This window comes from Diadema antillarum, unplaced genomic scaffold (genome assembly GCF_040938485.1).
Source record: "Diadema antillarum isolate AM-2024a unplaced genomic scaffold, OU_Dant_1.0 seq00003242_RagTag, whole genome shotgun sequence".
Classification (NCBI taxonomy): Eukaryota; Metazoa; Echinodermata; class Echinoidea; order Diadematoida; family Diadematidae; genus Diadema; species Diadema antillarum.
Genome location: NW_027273826.1, coordinates 7422 through 31991, shown reverse-complemented (window position 1 = coordinate 31991; position 24570 = coordinate 7422). Strand labels below are relative to the sequence as shown.

Sequence of the window (24570 nt, the reverse complement as noted above, 5' to 3'; positions counted from 1 at the left end):
CACTGATCTGTTATGGGGGAAGTGAACGAGGAAGGGAGTGATTCAAAGGGGATATTCCCCTTGTACATGAAGGAACTTTCTATTTTTCGGAATATAAGTGATAAGATTTTGAAGTACGGTCTCTGTCATAAAGTACAAAATAATACCTTTTAAATGATATATTGGTCACTATATAATAACATACATATGTTGAAGCTATGGTCAAAAGAAGCAAACATTTTGTTATTATTCTCTTTATTTTGTGATCTTTAATCGCAAATATCTCCGCTTGGGAATATGGACTTATCGGTTTTTGCGAACAAAGCTCTTCATATTTGATTCTAACACCTTTTACACCACTGTTCAGTGGATTTATGGTATATGCGGTAAACTTAGTTCTCCACTGTGGTACACGTGTACAACTCTAAACAAATGACGAAAGGCTTTCTTCGAACTGCAAAATCGACAAGATATGTATACTTATCGAAAGGAAAAAAAAAAAAGAAATAGTGACATTCTGGCATTGCGACAACAAAAATTGTATAGACACTGTAATTATATTAACAGAGAATGGGGCGAATGAGGTGATTGCTGGGGCCCGTTGCATAAAACTCCAACCGGATTTTTTTCCGGTTGAAATCACAAAATTCTGGTTGGAAGCTCCCAACCAGAGTTTTTATGCAACGGATTTTACATTCTTAGGTTAGCAACCTTAAAAAATTCAGGTTGGGCAAATCCCAACCTGAATTCTTTAAGGTTGCTAAAAAAGTTTTATGCAACGGGACCCTGGTTCAAGGGAAAGAGCCCAGCAGGCGCGCGATACAAGGAGATTTTTAAGATAGGAAAACTTGAAAACGTTTATTGAATAATTTGATGTAAGAACTCTAGGGGAGGGGCATTTTAAAACAATGCAATTAATCTATTCAGTTATTAGTTATAAAGGTCAGATAACGTGATATAATGTACTTTTTCATGTTTGTTTTCAAAGAAAAAAAGAAGAGGAGACGTGCATGCTTCAAATTTGTTCGGGCAGAGGATTCCATATATCAAGTCCATAGTTGAAGTATGATATCTGGTCTATTATAGCTGAGAATCTAACCATATTATTGTAATGCAAAGTTAAAATATATATATATACTGGAGACACATGATACTTTCCTTTCACATTGTTTCACATATCTCTCCGTTTTAAAATCTAGTGTAATGTCCAAAGATATATCAGATATCAATTCAACAGAGAGAGAGAGAGAGGGAGAGAGAAAGGGAGAGAGAGAGAGGGATGGAGTGGAAGAAAGTTAGAGAGAAATAACGTGTATGTTCTGACGATCGCACAACTCGGCGTATTAGAGTAATGCATTTCATAGAGGGATTCACTTTCGTAAAAACCCATGCAATTATTTATCTAGTTTATTTTAAACTGCCTTTTCTCCAATGATTCTTATAGATTTACGTTAATACACATCGCAATCTGTGCTGTTATGGGACATCTATTAGTAGGCTGTAAGTTGAATGAGATCTTATTCTTTAATTTCAACTGCGCCATCAGCGTTCAAAAACGATTTACTTTTTATGACCCTGACAACAAGGTTACATCGGTCAAGAAAATGGCAGCTCTTATAAAGGGTGCTTCAGCATGTTTTCCATTTTTGTGTGCCTTGACTCTGATAAAATTAGGCTGGGAGCCCGAGCAGGGTCACGACTACTTCAGAAAAGGGTAAGAGTGACATTGTTTTCTTGTCTTAAGTCCCATTTCCTGCAGAACCGTTTGGGACACGACGCTGTTCGGAACATGACTCATCTCGCTGTAAATAGTATGATGTGAAGTATTATATTTTTACAGCGTCACTGCTGCTCGGTAGAGAGTAGCGTCAAATGTTGAAACTATGATTGTCGAAAGAGCATGACGGGGACTGACCTTTTACCGACCAGTGATATCATTTTTTTTAAGATAATGATAATCCAACAAGTTCATTATAAAGCACAATTTCATGGTTTCCTGGTTAATTTTGTTTATCGATAAAGTTTATTATTCAATGTTGAAGGAATTGTATAATATTGGATTAGGTGATAATTCAGCATTTTGCGACATATTAAGAAACCACTGTATAGCAAAATGTTTTAAAGTTTACAATGCTACTAAGAATTCAAACTTTATTTAATGAAAATTATTCTGAAATGGCTGAGATGTTCAGAAACAGAGTAAAACAATCCTTAAAGGTTGGTCCCACTTTTTATTACGATTACGTCTGGCGTGATTTGCTAAATTTCCATGTGTAATTGCTTACGTTCCATGTTTGGTCAACAGGAGAGAAGCATATCCATGGTTCCACATCTATATCTTTCCTCCCTACGTTGTCGCTCTGACCGTTTTCGGGACCGTGGCGCTATGTTACAGCTCGAGGCGCTCCCAGATTGCCATTGTTACAGCCATTCTTATGACTGTCAAGACCATATACACGGCTGTCACACAGAGCCAGCACAGTTCGTCTAATAAATGGATGGTGGTAGATAGTGATCCTTAATGCCTTCGTCCTCTTCTGTATCTTCTTCTACTTCTTCTTATTCCGTCGAAGTACATTGCCTAAATCATTGTCGTGCATCTAAACCTATGCATATACGTTGTAGCAATCACTTAAAGAAATGCCTTTGTAGACAGATGATCGCGATAGACAGGAACTTAGGCATGGCTTTAACATGTCGTTTTTATCAAAAACAAAACAAAACGAAAAGAAACAAAACAGGGTAACTGTGACAAAATAATAGATGGATCGTACAATATAGCAGCTGATATGTTTTTCAAGAAACATACAAATAAACGATTGCATGAAAAAAAGGTGTAGATTCTGTACACAATGTTGTTGCATGCGTAAATGATTCCCTTTGAAGCTCGGCAATCGTATGGTAATCTTATATTGCTGTGAGATTGTCAGTCTGCGGGGAATACCCATCACATGTTGTTGAATCATAATACGCTATGGCGCTGTGCGTGTTTGTGACAATAAACCAAGTCCCGTAAATATAAGTATTGGTAAATCTCCTAGTACATCGTATGAATATGGATAGAATTCAGAACAAGACTAATGATAAGTGATTATTTGCATTATAACGCCAACACAAATATCGAAAATACGCTTTCTGCATTCAATCTAACTTTGATTTAAAAAAAAAAATACCCTACTCACGGCAATTCGATGTTTGTAAGAGCGAAAGAAAGAGCACTGGATTCATACGTTCTATCAGTGCCGGTGATACGACATTTTTACTCATGGAACAGTATTGTTCCGGTCTTATTTTCCCCCAAGGACTTAGGGTTCGGGATTGTGTTGTAAGTAGTGTTTTAGGTTTGGTTTAATGTGAGGATTACTATTATGGTTAGGGTTATTATGTGTTTGTGTGTTTTTAATTCATATTTGGCTTTAGTCATGTTAGTATCCTACCAATATTTCATACGAGCAACTGTCGCAGGAGCAAATGTCGTGGAATCATTAAGTGCTCTGTGGCACGACCCCTTAAGGGGAGAAAATACGGGTGCTGTTCGTTATTCCGAAGGTTCGCTATTCCGAAGGTTCGTTTTTCCGAAGGGTCGTTAATCCGAAACACGCAAATTCCCCATACCTACAGGTTCGTAAATCCGAAAATGAAAAAGGGTTCGTTAATCCGAAAATATGTGACGTTATTCCGAAGGTTCGTTATTCCGAAGATTTTTTAACCCGAAAATGAAATTCGGAACCATGAACCTTCGGAATAACGAATCTTAGGAATAAAGAGCCTTCGGAATAACGACCCTTCGGAATAACGAGCTGTAAAAACTCTGCTGTAAATCCTGAAAGCATTCTCAGATCAACCATAAACGTGGGACACTCTGACCTTCATAATATTATAACGAATGTTGCTCCTGTTGACTATATCAAAATCATGTTAGACTATAGTTATGGTATTTGATGACCACAACAATAAGAAATCAGTAACAATGCGATGCCATTCGGAAAAAAATAGTATTCATTTATCTATTTATTTGTCTTCTTTTGTTTTGTTTGTTTTTTGTTTTGTTTGTTTGTTGTTGTTGTTGTGGGTTTTTTTTTTTGGGGGGGGGGGGGTACGAATGGTCCCTATTACCAATGTAAGTGTCATAAACCATTCCTTCACCAGAGTCAATGCTTAAATCAAAGAAACAAAAACGGTAATGGGGCTTGAAATTAAAAGACTGATTAATACTGCCATTTCCCCCTAATCGTAAACAAGCACTTCTTTTTCGTCAAAAAAAAAAGTTTATCTATAATTGTATACATATGTGTGAATTCTTTTCAAATTACTACTTCATGAATTTGTATTCTTTTAACAAGAAATTTTAATTAATGCTGCTTACGCAATCTCAAGAATAGAGATTGACATTCACATGATGTTTGATATTGATGCTAGTTGTTGTCTTATGTCTTTGTTTGGTAATGGCAACTTCAAACCACATAGGGGTCAGGCTTGGTGAATGTTGTATAACTGTTCTCATTTAGATGCTGTGGTGTTGTATTGACGTTGACTGTGAACTTTGTGTCTCCGGTAGGTTAGGGTAGCTTTCCATGACGTTGGCGCCATTGGTGGGATCCTCATCATGGCAAAATGCGTGGCGGAGAATCCGAGCGGAAACTACTGGCTGTCGCTCTTGCAGTACACCAGGCGGGTCATAGAAAAATATTCAGTTCTCACCTGGCTCAGCCACATTGGGTAAATGTTCATTTTAGAGAAGTTAGCAAGCTTCACAACCATATCAGGGCAATTACCCCCTCAGGAGAACACCCCCCCTCCCCCCTCGACTAAATACCGGGTAGTGATGGGGTAATAGTAAAGAGTATAAGATTAAGCCTACAGTTGGGTATACAATGTGGACTAGAATTCGGGTAGGGTTAGGTTTAGGTTCAGGAGTAGCATCGTAGGTTTAATCTAGTGGACGGTCTTATGTTATTGTACAGGGGGTAATTTCCGTGGAACCTTCGCAATGTAGCAACATAGCTTCCATTCAAGTTATTTGTTTACATATGTTTAATTTGGAAAAGATGCAACAAGAACAGCAATAACAACAACTACAACATGCAAAAAGGTGTCAGGTTGCACCTCTAGACAAAAAAAAAAGTGCGCCTCACTTGATTTCTGTGTTGAATCTTTTTACAGAAAATTGAAATTCTCATTCCTGAAGTGACACTAGCTTCATCGAACTCCGTTGTTAGCAAACCACAAAAATAGATGATGAAAAATCAGAACATATTGAAAATTGTCTTCAAAAGCATAACGTTTCCTGTCCGTCCGTCCGTCCTTTCGTCCTTCAGTAACTGTCCATTTAATTTTGTGGACAGTGTTCCTTCAGAACCGTTAGTGGTATCCTAACGAAACTTGACGCAAAGCCTTTGTATAAAGGCCTATTATACTTCTGAGTCGGCAAAGAATTATTGTGCCTATCAACATTCGTGAAAACAGTTTACTGAGGAAAGGGGCTCCCAAGAAGGGGGTCCATAGGGTCTATCTAGTACTTAATCTTACCAAGTCGTACAAGATGTGCAATGAACAACAACAGCAACAATGAAAAGTTCGCCAGATTATGCTGAAATCTATTTCGTAATTATATATCCAAGCACGGGTTTTGTTTGGAACTTTACGTTTCCTGTATAAGTTGCGTCTGAAATTCGAACATCCCTTCAACCACAAAATGATTTTCCATTCACTGGGGAATGGGGAGGGGGAATGGTGGCGCACCTGGTGCCCTCTTTATTTCTTTTTATTTTTTGATAAAAGACATAAAAAAAGGAAAAATGAATGGGGACGCTTCACCGCCCCCTCCCCCCCCCCCCCCCACACACACACCTTCTTTCCGGAATTTATGGATCCGTTCTTATCAGGTTTAACAAAATGATATTGTATTGTTCAGTAATATTTTGGCATAATTCATTATGATTACTGAGTCGTATGTTGCTTTTACAAAAGTTTGCTGAAAGAAATGCAATGTGAAGCCTTGTACGGTAGGATTCAAGAAATTGAAAGTTTTAAGAATATTGATGAAATATATATATACATATATATATATATATAGATATATACCAAATAATGTGAAACAAGAAGTTGCAATTATGTTCTTAATGTCCTTAATTGAATTGATATGGATTGTCTCTGGTAGGCGAAAACTTGCTTTCGATACAGTGGAGATGATTTTAGACTGGATGAAACGAATCGGGCTCGATTTACTCTACCACTATGGAAAGAACCTCATTTAAAGATTCTGCAACTTCAGCGCCGTGCAGCTCTACACCGTGGATGAGGAGCGGCGCGCCTTTCTCGACGTATGGCCCAACCAGGTTGCCATGGGAACCCTAGGCATCTCCCTCCTCCTGGGTGGATTCCTCCTGCTCTCGGAGTGGCAGACGCGGTTGATCAGCGGGCTGGTCGCGGGGGCTCTCATCCTATACTTCATCACCATCGACTGTAACATTCATTACTGGCAATCTAGACTTCACGTCAAGTATTGGCAACAGATGAACATAATCTTGAAGAGTGCCTACGTTATTTTTACACTAATATCTATAGCGCTGGAGGGAATCTAGAAACAAGCAATAAGCCTGTTAAAGGAATGGAGTACTTTGATTGAGATGGGGTTTAACTTTGTTTTTTGCGAGATCTAAAGAAATCATTCTGAAATATTTGAAAAACATGAATTCCATTTGATGAAAATCGTTTTTGAAAAGTCCGAGATATATAAAAAAAAACAAGTAAGGCAGAGAGATAAGTTGTCTTGTTATTAAGATCGCGTGGTTTCGATATCTCAGCCATTTAAAAATGAACTTCCATCAAATAAGCTTTAACTTCCTCCTAGAATTTTGTGTTCATTCATATCATAATGAAATTCCTTATTATCTAACAAAAACAATTGGAAACCTGAAGCCCCACATCAATCAAAACTGTGTCATTCCTGCAATCTTAAAAAAGGTTATCGATGAAGTTGAATCCCTTGTCATTTAACAAATCAAAATGAAACAAACGACATGCTACATAAAGTGGCACGCCTCTGGAAGGCTGCTGCCACCGAACAATTACAGCTATTGCAACAAAGCATGCCGCGATTGATGGCCCTAACAATGATATCGTTGATGTTTACAGGCAAATGAAAAACCCGGTGTTGAGCGATAGGGTGAATTCTAGAGAATATGCACACTGTTGGTCTTGTGTCCACCATTTCAGGAACTGTCATAATCTATCCCGGTTATAAATATATGTCTTTGCATTTTAGAATCAATCTAAAATATCTGGTCCACTTTTTTGTGATTTCTTTTTCTGGGTGAAATGGGTCAACCGAGCCGATCTTGACTTTGTCATATTTTCTGAAAAAGCAAGTCTTCTTCTACATTAAGCTAAAATTTGGGATAAAAAAAACGGGCAGAAAAGTGTGTTTTTTAGCAACTGATCTCGATCATTTTTTTGGCAGAATAGTGTGATTAAGTCTGTCTTTAGAGTCCTCTTTTCATTTCTAAAAAAAAAAAGAAAAAAAATGTACACACTATTCACTTTCAACTCCTGTAACTTTCGAAAGAATATTGCTACTGCTTTGAAAGTTGGCATTAATTAAGAACAGAATGTGTTAATAAGGTATGCTTAATTTCAGATTAATCTAATAATCCCTTCTTTATTGCTACTCCGATCGTTTACGTCCTGTTTTTTGTCCCATTCAGCACGACTTGGTAAAGATTAAGCGCTTGAATAGACACTGCACTTCAGAGCTTCTTTTCTCAGTTCACACTTTTCCTGAGTACATGCTTTCTTTCCAATATTTAGATAGCTTAGGAGAGTCCATTTGACTTGAGTTATACATCATTTTAAAGTTTAAAGTCTGCACTTTCACAATATGCTCTTAACTAGAATTTCCTGTACGCTGACTTTTTGTTTGTTTTGTGATGCAGGGTCACATATATAAATTATCTTTGCTTACAGCTGACATCGTATGTTGTACGTCTAATGTTATTTTCCTTTTAGGAGTGTAAACTGTTTGGATGCTTGTATGATAATGAGCGTGAAAGATGGATAAGAACTATTGTAGAACGCGTAGGCCTACGGAGCATTGATTTGATGTAAAGTATGCATTATTCCTGCCAGAAAGAACACTGTGTACCATAGTGTTTTCACGATGTGATCACATGGCGGATGTGTGGAAATGCCCAAATTTAACGGCGGGAACATGATTTTACACTGTTTTTTTTTTTCAGAGTGTTCACAAAGTAATAATATTATTGTGTGATAATATTACTGTAATATTTTCTGTGTGAAAGAAGATATTATCTTCTTTCACACAGAAAATTAATGATTCAAAATGTGTTCACAATGTTAAAACTCTTGCATTAAACAATGTGAAGAGATTTTACACTGGGATGTTCACAATGAGTTGACATCGTGTTTCACATTGGGTTTCAGTCTGTGGGACACTGTGTTCTTTTCAGTTTTTGTTATTATTATAATTTTTGTATCATGCAACAACGACTTTTGAATGAAGTGTCAATTCTGGCATAATGGCGCAGTGATTGTTTTTACTGGTAGTATTGCGTACAGAACGATAATTATTTGCTGCATTAAGTTCTTCTTCCTTCGTGTCCTGTGTTTGTCGTGATTTTGTTCTTGGTGGTGTTTTATAGTCTAATCCATGATGTTAGTCCAGACACATGTTACTGAATCTGATGTCTCACGACATTTTTATTGAACTCGGAAAACATAACCCTCAAGTTCATATCTCTTTCAAAATCCCACTACGGTCCCGACATTATCTAACCATGGTAAAAATAATCGTTGTTAAATATTCATCCGTTGGAAAAAATAATAATGTGAATAATTGCATGCAGTTTTTATGCACTGTATTGCTGAAATACATTATAACAAAAAAAAAAACAATTGAAGACGAATAGTAATAACAAGTGGGTCTATTCAATGACACTTGTGGGGGAAACCGAGTAAGCGATGAATTATTCCGGATTCTACGAGAACCAGAAGATATTGTACCACAGGCTCCGAAATGCTTTGTAACAAGCTAAAGGAGACCTAATGTTTTCATTGTACTGTATCTGAAAATGAAATAAGGGCGTTAATTTACATTCATAAACTATACATATACAACATGCATACACATAAACATATACCTATATCAATATATATACATATATATATATATATATATATATATATATATATATATATATATAATGAATATAATTCCTTGTATGAGAATTATCATCAATCAATTCACCTTTGCTTGTGTCCATCACGGTTCGTTTTCCCTAGTGCACAAAATCCCGTGTGGATATGAAACCCACTCAGAATCGTTTGCACCGTTACGTGTGTATGGCATGATTATCTACATGACCTATGTACTGGGTTGCCAGCATATAGTCCAGGCTAGGCTCCATAGAAAGTGCACCTAACCTTGTTTTTTGATATATACAATGTTTTTTGATGGTTTCTTGTCAATTCGAGGGTGCTGATTCCAAATCCGATTGATGCCACTCGCGTAACCTTGAGCATTATCGGCAAAACGCAAAAATCCAAAATGGCCGCCAGATATGCTAATTTGGCCATGATAATCCCAGTTATGTCAATTTTATGACAAATTATTCCATCAAAGTTTTTTAAATTTTTGTTCCTTGAGTAATTCTACTTGCACATGCAAGAAATTTTTCATTTGAAGAGGTACATTTAGTATTATAAGCTTATTTTCAATTCAAAATGGCCACCACTCCTATACTCATGTACTATATGAATGGCAAAAAATATGCATAGAAATAGAAGACGAATTTTCAGTCACATACCTACGCTTTTATCAAGTTTTGCATGTGCAATGCAAATCTGATGAGTACCACTAGCAAAACAAGCAAACAAACAGAAAGTTTATCGCTTTTAGGCTTATTATTATTCTTCTTAATACAAAACTTCAAAATGGATGCCACTCATATACCCCTGCACAATATGAACGGCAGAGCGTGTGAAATAAACAAATTTTCTTTTTCTTTTTTCCTGTCACTCAGGTACACTGTTTACCAATTTGTGTGCTGATTATAAATCAGAAGGTTGTTACTAACAAAGGCTGTTTTATTTTTTTATGCAAACATCCAAATATGCTACCTCAATCTGAATTTTTCCCTAGGTATTTGGAAAAATCCAACAAAACTTGAATTGACGCCAACATCAAGATCGTTTATCAGGAATTATTAGATATGAACATTTGATACCTACTTGCCTTGAGATGTTCAACATCAAAATATTCATTCTGATTTACTGAATTAAAAGGCTGAATCCTAGATGATGACACAAGTGAAATTTCCAATTAACTGTCCTGTTCTACATTATCTAAAAGCGATATTATGCAAACTTTTCAGTCCCCTCATCCGAGAAAGAACATGAGGCAGGGGAAAGTGGAAAAAGGGACCACCTCACTTCCTGTTGTCAAATCTCTGAAATGAAAACAAAGCCCCAAAGTTTTAATGTTAACCCAGATGATTATGGTAGATTAATTTTACCACCGTTTTTTTCGGAGTGAATGTGTTTGTGTATAGGCCTATGATGTCGAGGGAGACTCTGAGATCTGTACAGTGCTGCCTCATTCTGAAAGCCGTGTTATAACAACTTCACACTGCTTGTCTTTAATCTTCAGCATTTGCAGATTCAGGATTGCTCTCGGTAACCAGACCAGCTGTGTTAGGACTCTGAATGATGGCCTCCTTAATGGTGGCTGTAAACTAACTCCACTAGAGGTCTTTTTAACATATATCATGTGGTGACATTACATTCACTTCACGGAGGAAGTTTGCAGATGATCTTGCCTTTACGTCTCATAGAAAGTCCTTGGATGACATGAGCCGAGTACTGACCCATCTCAAGACAATAGTGGAGTACTTCATCTTCTGGAGACTTTGCCCCAACTGTTATTAGATTATCATCAGACCCATGCCTTCCATCTTAGTAACCATCTTGCCAACGCTATGTTCAAGGTAGCCCTCTGTGGCAAGCCTTCCAAGCATAGGCTAAGGAAGTCCACCCTCCTTCACTGGCACTCGATCACTCTCCCTCACACTGGAAGGAAAGGATGGCAAGTGTCACCAGTGCCGTCAACGCATACCCTGACCTTCCAAACACGATAGCATGGGGGGGGGGGGGGGGGGCATTTCATGAAGCGTTTTGTCTGACAAATTTGTCTGACAAATTTGCTCTCAGCCAATCAGATGCAAGGATTTAATAGCTTATAACAGTTTGTCAAAAAGAAAAGATCTGACAAAACATTTCATGAAATGCCCCCTTGAACAACAACCTGCCATCAATGCGCCTGAAATCCCACAAGCCTAGATTTCCCTACTGTCATGACTGTAACTTGAAAGCTTTGACCCCAAAACAGGTTGGTACAGATGCTGGTCTGATGTCATCTCTGATACCACCCAAGTTACCTACAACCAGGTACAACACTGTCTCTGGCCTGGCAACAAAGCCACAGGGCTTCAACGGGTGGTGATCAAGCAAGTCTTCATGTCTTAATCCTGTTTCTATGGCAAATAATCGCCCTCTGACCCCTGAGAAAGTGCTGAACATCACCAGATGTGGTTGCAATTAGAACAATTGCAGGACTAATATGCATCTTTAGCCTGAGAATTCTGCAAATTTGGGGCTGATGTCGCCTGCTGCTAAACATACAATTAAAGGGTTCTTTAAAGACAATAAAAATGACAGTTTTAGTTTTAAGACAAGACTGAATGAGATCATGATGTCAAAGTGTATTATTATCAACACCTGGGAACTGTGAGAGAACTGAAAGAGGTATCTCACATTGTACTTTGTTAATATGGTTTTAGGGGAATGCATAATACAAGCTTTGCTTTCTAGCTTCCCCTCCATTTTCAACATTATTTGATAAATACCATGTATCTAGGCTCCTTAATATATTGTGTTAGTATTACATTTTTATATTCAACCGGCATGTAGAATATGATGGTATATTGATTGCTTGCGACACGTTTAGTGAGCTTACGCTGTATATTGTTGAGACTTTTGTTGAGACAAAATGAAATATATAAGAAATTGTGTTCAACACCGTAAGGTTTATGAATATCAAATGCTCATATGTAGGCCCCCTATATATTGTAAGTGACACCCAACATATTGCACAAGCAACACTTTATGATAGCGTAGGTACGGGACTGGAAATACAGTAAACTTGTTCTATATTTCCATGCATATGTTTTGCCATTCATATAGTACATAAGCATAGGAATGGCGGCCATTTTGAATAAAAAAATGAGCTTTAAATGCTAAATGAACCTATATGAAATGAAAATTCGCTTGCAAATGCAGATGGAGTAACTCTAGGAACAGAAATGTACAAAGTTTGGTGGAATAATTGGTCTTATAATGCACATTATTGTGTTTACCACGGCCGAATTAGCATATCTGGCGGCCATTTTGGATTTTTGCATTTTGCCGAAAATGCTCAAGGTTACGCGAGTGGCATCAATCGGATTTGGAATCAGCACCCTCGAATTGACAAGAAACCATCAAAAAACATCGTATATATCAAAAAACAAGGTTGGGTGCCTTCTAGCCTGGACTAATACTTCTGGTGTAAAAGGGCGTGCGTACAAAAATAATGTTCGTCAATGCTCAAACGCGACACACACTCAAGCTTTAAGAAAAGGGCAAAGTCCACTGAACATTGCAATATTATCATGTAGACAGCCCTACATGTATGTTATGTAGATAGCCGAAATTGTTCAGTTACTCTGATTTATTGTTTACTCTTATCTTTTATTTGGAATATTAAATAATCTTGTAGAGGAATATCTTTTAGTACTACATATATTTTCATTGGTAGATCTAGTGAGTAATATTACGTTCCATACACAGAAAAAATAAAGCATCATAGTTCATAGATCATCATACATTGTATATCTTCTGTTAACAAGAATATCACCATGATAGTGTTGTGGAATGAGTTTGAACATTTCATTCCATTTCATTTCATTTCCGAAGAAAGAATACCATACAATATGACACTTGCATGTAGGAATACACACACACACACACACACACACACACACACACACACACAGACTCACACACTATGAGTACAATGTGACTTTTTTGCAAATTCAAGCGAAATCAATGCGGACCATTTCCTTTTCAAACAATGAAATAAAACATACTTGTACTTGAAGGAAATGCATGGGAAAATATGCTTTCCATTCCCATATTGATAACCCAACAAGAATATCCCAAACATCTAAAACTTTGTTGGATAATATTTTTTCTAATAACTTTTCTGTAAATAAATTCATTAATGGTATCTTATATTATGATATATCTGATCATTTACCGATATTCATTGTTCTTCGTTATTCTGAAAACGTCAAAAGTATTTCAAAACCCAAGCCGATAATGTACAGAAAAGAATCAGACGAGAATATTGAATTACTTAATCTTGATTTAGTGAAGGAGGAATGGCAAGAAGTGTATCTTCAAAATAACGCCGATAAAGCTTATGATATTTTCCTAGATAAACGTTTATATTATTATCGAAAAAACATTCCTTTAGTTAAGAAAAAAACACGCAGAAAGAACAAACATCCCTGGATTACAAAGGGAATCATCAATTCAATAAAAACCCGTAATAAATTGTATAAACTGGCGATTACTACCCACAATACAAAACATTTTACAGATTACAAAAAGTATAGAAATATACTCAGTAATTTGATTCGTATTTCTCGTAAAATGTATTATTCCGATAAGTTTGATAATCAAAAGGATAACGTAAATGGCTTATGGGAAACTATATATGAAATAACAGGTAAAAATAATAAGGAAACATCGTCCGTTTTTTATAATGACAACAAAGAACTCATAAACCCTGATGAAATATCTGATGCTTTTAACTCATACTTCGTAAATATTGGCCCCCAATTAGCTTCAAAAATAGAAAACAAACATGTTCATTCAAACTTTACTGAATTTCTTCCACCAAACTGCGACAAATCCCTTTTCTTTACCCCAACAGATGAGGAAGAAATACTGGAGATTGTTAACAGATTAAAGCCAAGTAGATCTAGTGGCCATGATGAAATAAGTGTTTATATACTGAAGAAAATCATCAAACAAATAACCACACCTTTACCTTACATTTTCAATCTTTCACTGTCTTCTGGAATATGCCCAAACTCATTAAAAATTGCGAAAGTAGTTCCAATTTTCAAAAGAAAAGACGACCCTTCTCTTTTAACAAATTATAGACCAATATCGTTATTACCTAGTATTTCTAAAATTCTGGAAAAAAATATTCATAAACGCCTGTACATTTTTCTTCATGTAAATGACCTATTTATACCTAATCAGTTTGGATTTAGAAAGGGCCATTCCACCGATTTAGCTATAATTCAATTGTTAGATAAGATTACTGAATCTTTTGCAAATAAAAAACATTTTATAGGAATTTTCATGGATTTATCAAAGGCTTTTGATACCATAGATCATGATATATTAATTTACAAATTAAAAAGATATGGTATTCGTGGTTTAGCACTTTCTTGGATTATTGATTATTTATCCAACAGAAAGCAATATGTACTATTTAAGTCATCTAAATCTCCGAATTCTAATATTGTATGTGGTGTTCCCCAGGGATCAATTCTTGGCCCCCTACTGTTCCTTGTATATATTAATGATATAATAAATACATCAAAAACTCTTAAATTTATACTTTTTGCGGATGATACTAATATTTTTTACTCCCATGAGAACCTTGAAACACTGTTTAATACTCTGAACACGGAAATAGACAAAGTCTCCCGATGGTTTTATCCCTTAATGTCTCTAAAACAAATTTTATACGTTTCAAACCTACTGCTTCACAGAACATTAACAGCAGTTATAATATCAATATTGATGGATTATCTTTAACTGAAGTAAGATCTACTAAATTTTTAGGAATTACAATTGACTCGAGTTTAACTTGGAACGATCACATTCATAATATCCACACGTCTGTCTCAAGAACTGTAGGAATTTTATATCGACTGAAAAACTTCATTTCTCAAAATTCCCTGACTATTCTATACAATGCATTGATCTTACCACATATCACATACTGCAATATCGTTTGGGGAAACTGTGGCTCAACTAAAATTAATCCAATTCTTACTCTCCAAAAACGTGCTGTACGTTTGATTACCAATTCCCGTTACTTATCCCCATCCAATCCCCTATTTCGTCAACTAAAAACATTGAGAATTGAGGATCTTCACACCTTTCAAACTGCTGTTTTTATGTATAAATATACATTTAATTGTCTTCCAAAAATTTTTGATGGCTTCTTCACTCCAAATTTCACCGTTCATTCATATCCAACACGTCAGTCGTCCGATTACCATCTCGAAAACCCCAGAATCATTTTAGCTCAAAAATCATTAAAGCACAATGGACCAGATATTTGGAATTCTTTACCCCCTAATTTAAAACAACGTACGTCGTTGAACATTTTCAAACGAGAACTAAAAAACACCCTCACAATCCAGTATACTTCTGACACATAAATATTCATACCACCTGGTCAACAAACACCCTAAACAATGAGTTCACGGCCATAACTGAAGTAACATTCACCTCATCACACTGATACACAAAATAACACTCAACGTACAAACCAAGATTCATCCCAACACAATGCACACCGCACTGCACCGCACGCCCTTCGCACAATTACTTCCAACTCAGTGAGTGGCAAGATTTTCTTTATGTATCTCTTCGTTGTGCCCTTTGCACAATTACCCCCCACTCAGTGAGTGGTAAGATTCTTCTGGGGCCATCTTCCTCGTCAAGCTTAGCTTATGATGATGGTCCCCTGCATTTCATTTTTATCATTTCCTAGTGCTTCCTTTCATATATGATATTCGTTCTTGAAAAAAAGAAAGAAAATGTATGTAAGATCCAAACGTTACGAATATTAGCTGTGTAAATAACTATGTAAGTATTTTGTTGATTTGTTGATTTGTATTGATTTTGAAATGCAGAAATAAAAACTGAACTGAACTGAACTGAACTGAACTGTTACTGAATCATATCAAGGAAAAGATATCGCAACATTATAGGTACCTATACTGATTAGCTTTATTGTATTTCGGGACAGTGTTTTTTTTTTTTTTTTTTTTTTTTTTTTTATTCCAGCTTTTGTTTTAGCTACTGCTACACGGCATTTAGGGCATTATTTGGGTCCATCACTAGGCTATGTAGCATCTTATTGACACCATTCATAAAGGACTCAGTTGGGAGTGCAGAACTGATGTGCAATAAAATGCGCTTCTGTGGTTCCTTTATGGGGACCGTATTTGGATGTTGTTAACTGGGTATAGCAGATTGGTCTGAAAGCGACATGTACAAGAGGGAAGAATGCGGGTGATAGATTGAGGGGCAAATAATAATACAGTCATGACGGTGTACAAAGGATATGAGGGTGGAGTCAATGCGATTCAATTGAAACGAGGAAACACACTGTGATGGTAGTGTGTGGTGTGTAATTTACACAGTGTCTGTATCCAACTATACGTGCATGCTATAGGTTACAGCACACAATATGACGGCCATTCACGTTTACACTGGTAATGAATAACACTGGTGTCACTCACGATGTTCATAGCGAGGCTAACAACTCCTGGGTATTCCCCCATAGGAGACTACATCTCAATACGAGAGTCAAGATACATGTCTATCAAATTAAAGGTTTTGATACGCTAGGTATTTCTAAAGATACGAGCCCAGGCTTTAAGAACGCGGCGTCTCGTAAAGACAGGTAAAAAATAATGCCTGATACTATTTCTGTCTGTGTTTCAGTTTATTTGATGCACACAATTCTCGCTATCGCCAATGACGTAAAAAGTACCCGGATGTTGATTTAAGCGTCATTTACGGTGCATTATGGGATAGTCCGGTAGCAAAGTCACTTCCGTTCGTACGCGCGTGATACGTGACTAATGCTATTTACACACACAACCGACTGTATTCTACGTGTACTTCCGGTTTTCTCGACTTGAATTACAGCTTTAATATGATTTGAAATTTCTCCATTCTTAAGAAATTGCTGTTAATATGACTATTGGTTGTTGCTGCGAAGCTGCCATGTGTTGTTCGCACGACAATAAATGAAAAAAATCTGCAGAAATAGGACCCTTACTGGCATGCGAGACGTGACGTGGCCGCGTGGGTGAAGTTTGCGGGTGACTCCACAGCGCAGTACGTGCACGCGCGACTTACTAGTAGTGGTAGTATTATAGTAGCACTAGGTAGTAGCGGCCTAGTGCCTACGTACATTGTACGTACTTACTCGGAAGAAATTGCTTCGGAGACAGGATAAGTTCGAGATCACTGTTCGTTCCCGATTGTGTTCGTGACATTTCGACAGAGAACAAATAAAAGAAAAGATGGGCATATTCCATGACGATATACTGTATATCCAGGTGGGTGAATATTTTCCAGCATATTTTCAGCGTATGCAGAGATGACTGATCTGTGATGTGCTCATCGATCGCATGATCAAGCAGTACGCCGTACCGGTATGTGTTATGCATAGAGATATATACTAAGATATTATAGTATACATCTCTATGGTGTTATGTAATTAGCTTATGCGCTGCGTGCAGTGTGGTGCATGTTGACCGAAAGATCGGTCTGTATCTGTCCGTCGGGGAATGTTCCGCGGAGACTGCGTCTGGCTTCACCGATCCCCTCCGTCTACGGAGGACAGCGTTAGAAAATGGCAAAATATAAAAGAGTCCTCCGGACAGACGGATCTTTCTGTCTATCTGTCTATGGTGAATGCTAATGCAAGGCCGGCCGCCGGCGGGGACTACAGTGTACGAGTATGACAGGCCTGGCCACTCGCTGGCTCGTAGCTCGGGCGGTACAGCGGCCTATTGGCCTACTGTACTAGTATCCGTGGTCGGCGCTGCGCTATAGGTAAGGTACACGTACGCGCACGCTAGCGTTGTGCAAATTATGCCCCGCGCCGGAAGTGCCCTTGCTACCAAGTGCACTAAATCTTGACGAAAAAGCCACATCCGGGTACTTTTTACGTCATTGGCGATAGCGAGAATTGTATCGTTCCTTCCTCCCTTCACGCCTCTTAATTTGCGCAAGGATTTAAAGTAATGACATAACGTATGCAACATTTCTGACAACCAGCAAAATAAATCACCAACCCCTGTATACTGCTTTGTTTCATAACCCACTCATCTAACCAAATTGCCAAAACGCGAGTATCCTTACAATGTAAGCTGTATGTATAAGCATACAAAGTTGATGTCGTGAGTTTTGCAACGTCCCTTCAGTATGACGATAATAACAATTATATGTATATTTTTCCCATCTCCTCCAGATCGCCCCCATACAGTGACATGGCGAATTATTGCCATGGTTGACGTAGCTGTAGCCTTCTTATCAAGCAATGGCGTCACGCGCTTTTAAAACTTTTGAAGATTTTTCATACGTAACTGATGTTATCGTTATGTTTTTATTAATTATTCCTTCAAATATTTACTCATGAACTTAGGGCATATTATTTGAATTTAAGGTGAATTCCCATGTTGGTACAAAGTTTATTGTCTTGCAAGTTTCATTATGTACGCTTGTGCTCCCTGCATGAATCGACGATAATAATAGTATTCAATTTCAATTTCAATTCAATTTATTTCCACAAATCTGATAAAAGAGGCAATCACATTGTACATGACAGCATACAAGGGACACCCTAAAGGCAAAATAAAAGATACAAAACATAGGCGTTATATCAAGAGAAGTGGAGGAATCAACATAGGCTTAAACCAGTTTTTCAAGGTAAATCCCCAAGAAATATATTCAACTAATAATAATAATAATAATAATAATAATAATAATAATAATAATGATAACAACAACAACAAATAAAAATGGTCTATGTATATCAAGTTGTCCATACCTGTGGATATGTCCATATTCTCTCAACAACGGAAGAGGCGGGATTACGTTTATCTGTTCCCTTCTCCTATCGGATATGCATGTTTGGCTGCGTTCATCAACTCCTGTTCTCGGCAGGAACAGGTTATCCAAACAGCTTTCACGGAATTTATACGAGTCGACAAACGCAAAGCTGTTTTGAAAGCCCTTTAGGAAAGCCTTTTACGAAAGGGTGCGTTTATCAACTCTCCTTTCTCGGCAGAAACAGGTTATCCAAACAGCTTTCCAGGAATTTTCACGAGTTGATAAACGCAAAGCAGTTTTGAAAGCCCTTTAAGCCGTTGTCACAACTCGCCGTACTTGCAAGTGCGTGCTGTCTACTTGCAAAAACGTGGGCAAAATTTGGGGATCCGTACGTAGTAAGTACCGCCTCAGTACGGATTTTGGAGCACGCAGACACGCCGTAGCACTTTTAAGCCGTGGTCACAACTCGCCGTACTTGCAGGTGCGTGCTGTCTACTTGTAAAAACGTGGGCAAAATTTGGGGATCCGTACGTAGTAAGTACCGCCTCAGTACGGATTTTGGAGCACGCAGACACGCCGTAGCACTTTTAGGACACGAGGAACTTTCGCTGCGTTGGGGCTACGGATTCACCCTGAGTGCGGGCAACGTACGCGCCCTCTACAGCGAACGTGCGTACAACGCACTGACTCCGTGCGTCTTTTAAAATTTTCCCACCGTCACTTGCTCGATGGACGGCGCACGTAGCACGTACGTGTTGAGCACGTGATAAGTGCGCAGCCCGTGCTTATTCGACACTTCCCTGAGTTCAACTGCTCAATAGAGCACGCAGACCGTACCAAACTTGCCGAATAAGCACCTGCTCCGCACTTAAAACGCAAGTTGTGCGCAGTGATTTCTGCAATGTACACGAGCCGAGCAGACGGAAGAGTATCATCATTTCGTTTCCAAGATGTCCTGATGTTGTTGAAAGGTTGAAAGGTATTTATTAAATAACATCTCTTGCAGCCAGGAGGCTGAATTGCGGACATTTTACAAGGATCATCATGGGTACATTCAAATATACAACATACATTAGAAATATTAACTATTGCACAATAAAATTGACCTTTACCATCAACAAAACAAAAATACAATTATGTTGGCAATTATACTGTTCTATTTCACCTACCGGGCAGAAATGCCCTGTAAGGATTATGGAATTGAAGAAACTGCCTACACAGAAAAATGATATATATGATATAAAATGATATAAATATACACTTGCATCATATTTTGCGGCACATAAGACACAGTCAAAAACTGCTTGAAGAAGCAAAGCATATAGAAATCTTGAGTTCTGAGTGGTCAGTACATGAAGTGACCAGGTTTTTGCAGTTTTGAAATTTGTTTTTATTTTACATTTAAGAGCTGCACAAGCGTGGTTAAAAGGCATTGACCATCATTGTGTATGCAGAATAGTGATAAAGTCAGTACCATTCTCTGAAATTGAGAATGTGTATATTTTGAAATTAAGCAAGAAAAAAATTTCTATGACAATATTACCTTATATAGGGCCTTAATTGCAAACGTGACACCTTCAGACTCGGATAAAACTGCAAAACCATTGGCCAACATTCATTGTTCTAGTAATATGCTGATAAATCTATGATGATAAATCCAGCTAAAAAATGCCTCCATGGCTGAAATGCCACCACCTCTGAAACTGGGTATAAAGATAGTAGACTTCATAACAGCATATCATTATGTATCTCACCTCCAGTGCCAGTGTGTTAGGATGTTTCAACCAAAATAATGTTATACAATGTCATTGTATACCTGATATTGACATCAGGTATACAATGCCATTTTATACGTGATGTAACCTATGCCCTATACCTGATATAGACTATTACTAGTAACCCTTTCTCTGTCAGTGAGTCAAATATGCACACATTTCACATATTTCATTTAGTTCATTTATTTCAGTGTCATTTTCTTTCAACAAAATATAAAAAAACCTATAGACATGAAATGAATATGACAAGCAGAAGGTTAAACTACCATTACACGTATGGAGAAGACGTATGATTATACATCTGAAGAACTTGGACCTCGGAAGGTGGTCCTATAATTAGGCCTATATCCCTAGCATCTGAAGGGGAAAAAAAAAATCATCGCAGTGGCACGCACTTACAACATGCGACAGAGTAGGGATACCGTGCGTGAGCAGCACGTGTAATTACAGCCTCCGCAAGAGAACGTGGCAATCGCACGCAGATTGTAAGTTGTAAGCACGTAGAACTCACTTACCACGTGCACAACGTACGATGCACGTAACCCCTCATGGCCAGGCGTGGCGTGCGGGCCACGTGCTTACACCCTGCGCAACCGTGCGAGTGTCGTGCGTTGACGTTCTTTCTCCCTGCGCTAGTCACTCCCTCCCCACGTTTTTAGAAAAAAACGTGAATGCCGTGGCCTCCGCCAAGAACGTACGGACGAAAAGCACGCACGGCGAGTTGTGACCAGGGCTTTAGGACACGAGGAACTACGGATTCGCCCTAAGTGCGGGCAACGTACGTGCCCTCTACAGCGAACGTACGTACAACGCACTGACTCCGTGCGTCTTTCTAAATTTTCCCACCGTCACTTGCTCGAGGGACGGCGCACGTAGCACGTACGTGTTGAGCACGTAATAAGTGCGCAGCCCGTGCTTATTCGACACTTCCCCGAATTCAACTGTCCAATAGAGCACGCAGACCGTACCGAACTTGCCGAATAAGCACCTGCTCCGCACTTAAAACGCAAGTTGTGCGCAGTGATTTCTGCAATGTACACGAGCCGAGCCGACGGAAGAGTATCATCATTTCGTCTCCAAGATGTCCTGATGTTGGCAATTTTATATTCATAGTGTTCTATTTCACCTACCGGTCAGAAATGCCCTGTAAGGATTATGGGATCGAAAAAATCGCATACACGGAAAAAAATTATTGTTATATCATTATAAAGGGCACATAAGACACCGTCAAAAACTGCTTGAAGAAGCAAAGCATATAGAAATCTTGAGCTCTATGTGGTCAGTACATGAAGTGACCAGGTTTTTGGAGTTTTGAAAAGTTGTTACATTTAAGAGCTGCACAAGCGTGGTTAAAAGGCATTGACCATCATTGTGTATGCAGAACAGTGATAAAGTCAGTACCATTGCAAACGTGACACCTTCAGACTCAGATAAAACTGCAAAACCATAGGCCTACATTCATTGCTCCAGTAATATGCTGATAAATCTATGCTGATAAATCTAGCTCAAAAATGCCTCCATGGCTGAAATGCCACCACCTCTGAAACTGGGTATAAAGATAGTAGACTTCATAACAGCATATCATTATGCATCTCACCTCCAGTGCCAGTGTGTTAGGATGTTTCAACCAAAATAATGTTATACAATGTCATTGTATACCTGATATTGACAGTAGCCTATTAGCCTACATCAGGTAATACAATGCCATTTTATACGTGATGTAACCTATGACCTATACCTGATAATTATAGCCTATTAACCCTTTCTCTCTCAGTGAGTCTAATATGCACACATTTCATATATTTCATTTAGTTCATTTATTTCAATCTCATTTTCTTTCAACAAAATATAAAAACCTATAGACATGAAATGAATATGATACACAGAAGGTTAAACTACCGTTTACACGTATGGAGAAGACGTATGATTATACATCTGAAGAACCTCGGATGATGGTCCTATAATTAGGCCTACCCCTAGCATATGACGGGAAAAAAAATCATCGCACTTGCACGCACTTACAACATGCGACAGAGTAGGGATACCGTACGTGAGCAGCACGTGTACTTCCTCCGCAAGAGAACGCAAGAGAACGTGGCAATCGCACGCAGATTGTAAGTTGTAAGCACGTACAACTCACTAATCACGTGCACAACGTACGATGCACGTAACCCCTCACGGCCAGACGTGGCGTGCGGGCCACGTACTTACACCCTGCGCAACCGTGCGAGTGTCGTGCGTTGACGTACTTCCTCTCTGCGCTAGTCACTTCCTCCCCACGTTTTTAGAAAAAACGTGAATGCCGTGGCCTCCGCCAAGAACGTACGGACGAAAAGCACGCACGGCGAGTTGTGACCAGGGCTTATTAAAGGAAAGCCTTTTCGAAAGCCCCAAATTTGTGACGATCCAAACAGGTGTCCTAAACAGGTATCAGAAACCTGTTTGTAAAAGCCTTTCGAAGTTGATAAACGCAAAACTGTTTTGAAAGCCCTTTAGGTCGCCCTACTGCGGTTACGCAACCATGCGTTTCCGGTTTCTGAAAAGACGCGCGCCACGTAAAGTGCACACGAGTACGTGTACACAGGTGTATACAGCTGTGTGTAATGCACGCATATGCTTGGATCAAGGAGGTGTTTCTTTCACCAACAAGGTTTGAGAAATAGAGTAACAACAGTCTCATTCCCTTTGATCCCATGTCTCATGCCGCCACTCAGAAATATTTGACGTATGTGCTAAACTGGAGCTGCCTCACAGATAGGCCAGACAATTGATTCATGTGGCATTGTATCATGACTCGTCACTCTCAAAGGAAGATAATTATGTCTTTATGATGGTAATTGCTTTTCGCCGTCCTTCTTAGAAAACAAGCGGCACGTTAATAGTACAAGCAGTCAGGGCTTTAGGGCTCTCGAAAGGGCTATGGAAAGGGCTTTCGAAAGGGCTTATCGAAAGGGCTATCGAAAGCCGTTTAAACAGGGGAAAGTTGATAAACGCAGCCGACGAAAACAAGCGGCACATTAATAGTACAGGGGAGTGGACAGGGCTTTCGAAAGGGCTATTGAAAGGGCTTTCGAAAGTCGTTTAAACAGGGGAAGTTGATAAACACAGCCTATGTGTGTATGTTTATCTACATAAACTTCCTCAGCTTTTGATGTACGGACAATTTTGATCCGTCAAGTAACAGTCACATAAGAATAAACACACACACACACACACACACACACACACATACATACACTAATATTCACATCAATAGGACAAAGTAGGTACCCCCAACAAATATAGGTCAAGCCTATGTTTACGCACATGGCTTTATACACTCACACTTCTCATGCATGCTACACAGAGATGGTTTTGTTCTGATCTGTTTTACAGTGGTTTGTTTTTATTGTCCCTATGCCCACAACGGCCATGTCATCCCATTCCGAGACACGTTTTGAATTGGTAAATCCTAAAGACAAGTTCTTGCCTTGTCACTCTCCTTAATCACAAACAATTATGATAAAAAATAAAAACACATCAAACCACTCAAACGAAAATGCACACACTTTACAAATTTACAGAAAATAATTCCATTTGAAATATTTTCCCGTATATCTTTCTGCGTATTGATACACACGTTAAATGTCTGCTTTAAATGTACGTATGCAAAATTGTTCGTATGATATCTGACAGCAATACTTTTGAAATAAATTTCATTTCTGCCTCTCTTCAAGGTAGTAAAGATTATTTATTTTCGATGGCTTGGAAAGATGCTATCATAAAGTTGATTGGAAAATGAAGGTTGTAATAATTTTCATCAAAATTAATCGAGTGA

General features: G+C 38.3%; 1 protein-coding gene across 1 annotated transcript; it reads left to right on the top strand.

Annotated features, from left to right (window-relative positions):
• The first annotated feature begins 1429 nt into the window (after window positions 1-1429).
• LOC139715307 (uncharacterized) lies at window positions 1430-7647 on the top strand. Its single transcript, XM_071626883.1, has 4 exons — window positions 1430-1693; window positions 2285-2483; window positions 4538-4698; window positions 6254-7647. Exons 1-4 carry the CDS (start codon window positions 1458-1460, stop codon window positions 6561-6563), a joined length of 906 nt encoding a protein of 301 aa, XP_071482984.1. The 5' UTR covers window positions 1430-1457; the 3' UTR covers window positions 6564-7647.
• Window positions 7648-24570: the final 16923 nt, after the last annotated feature.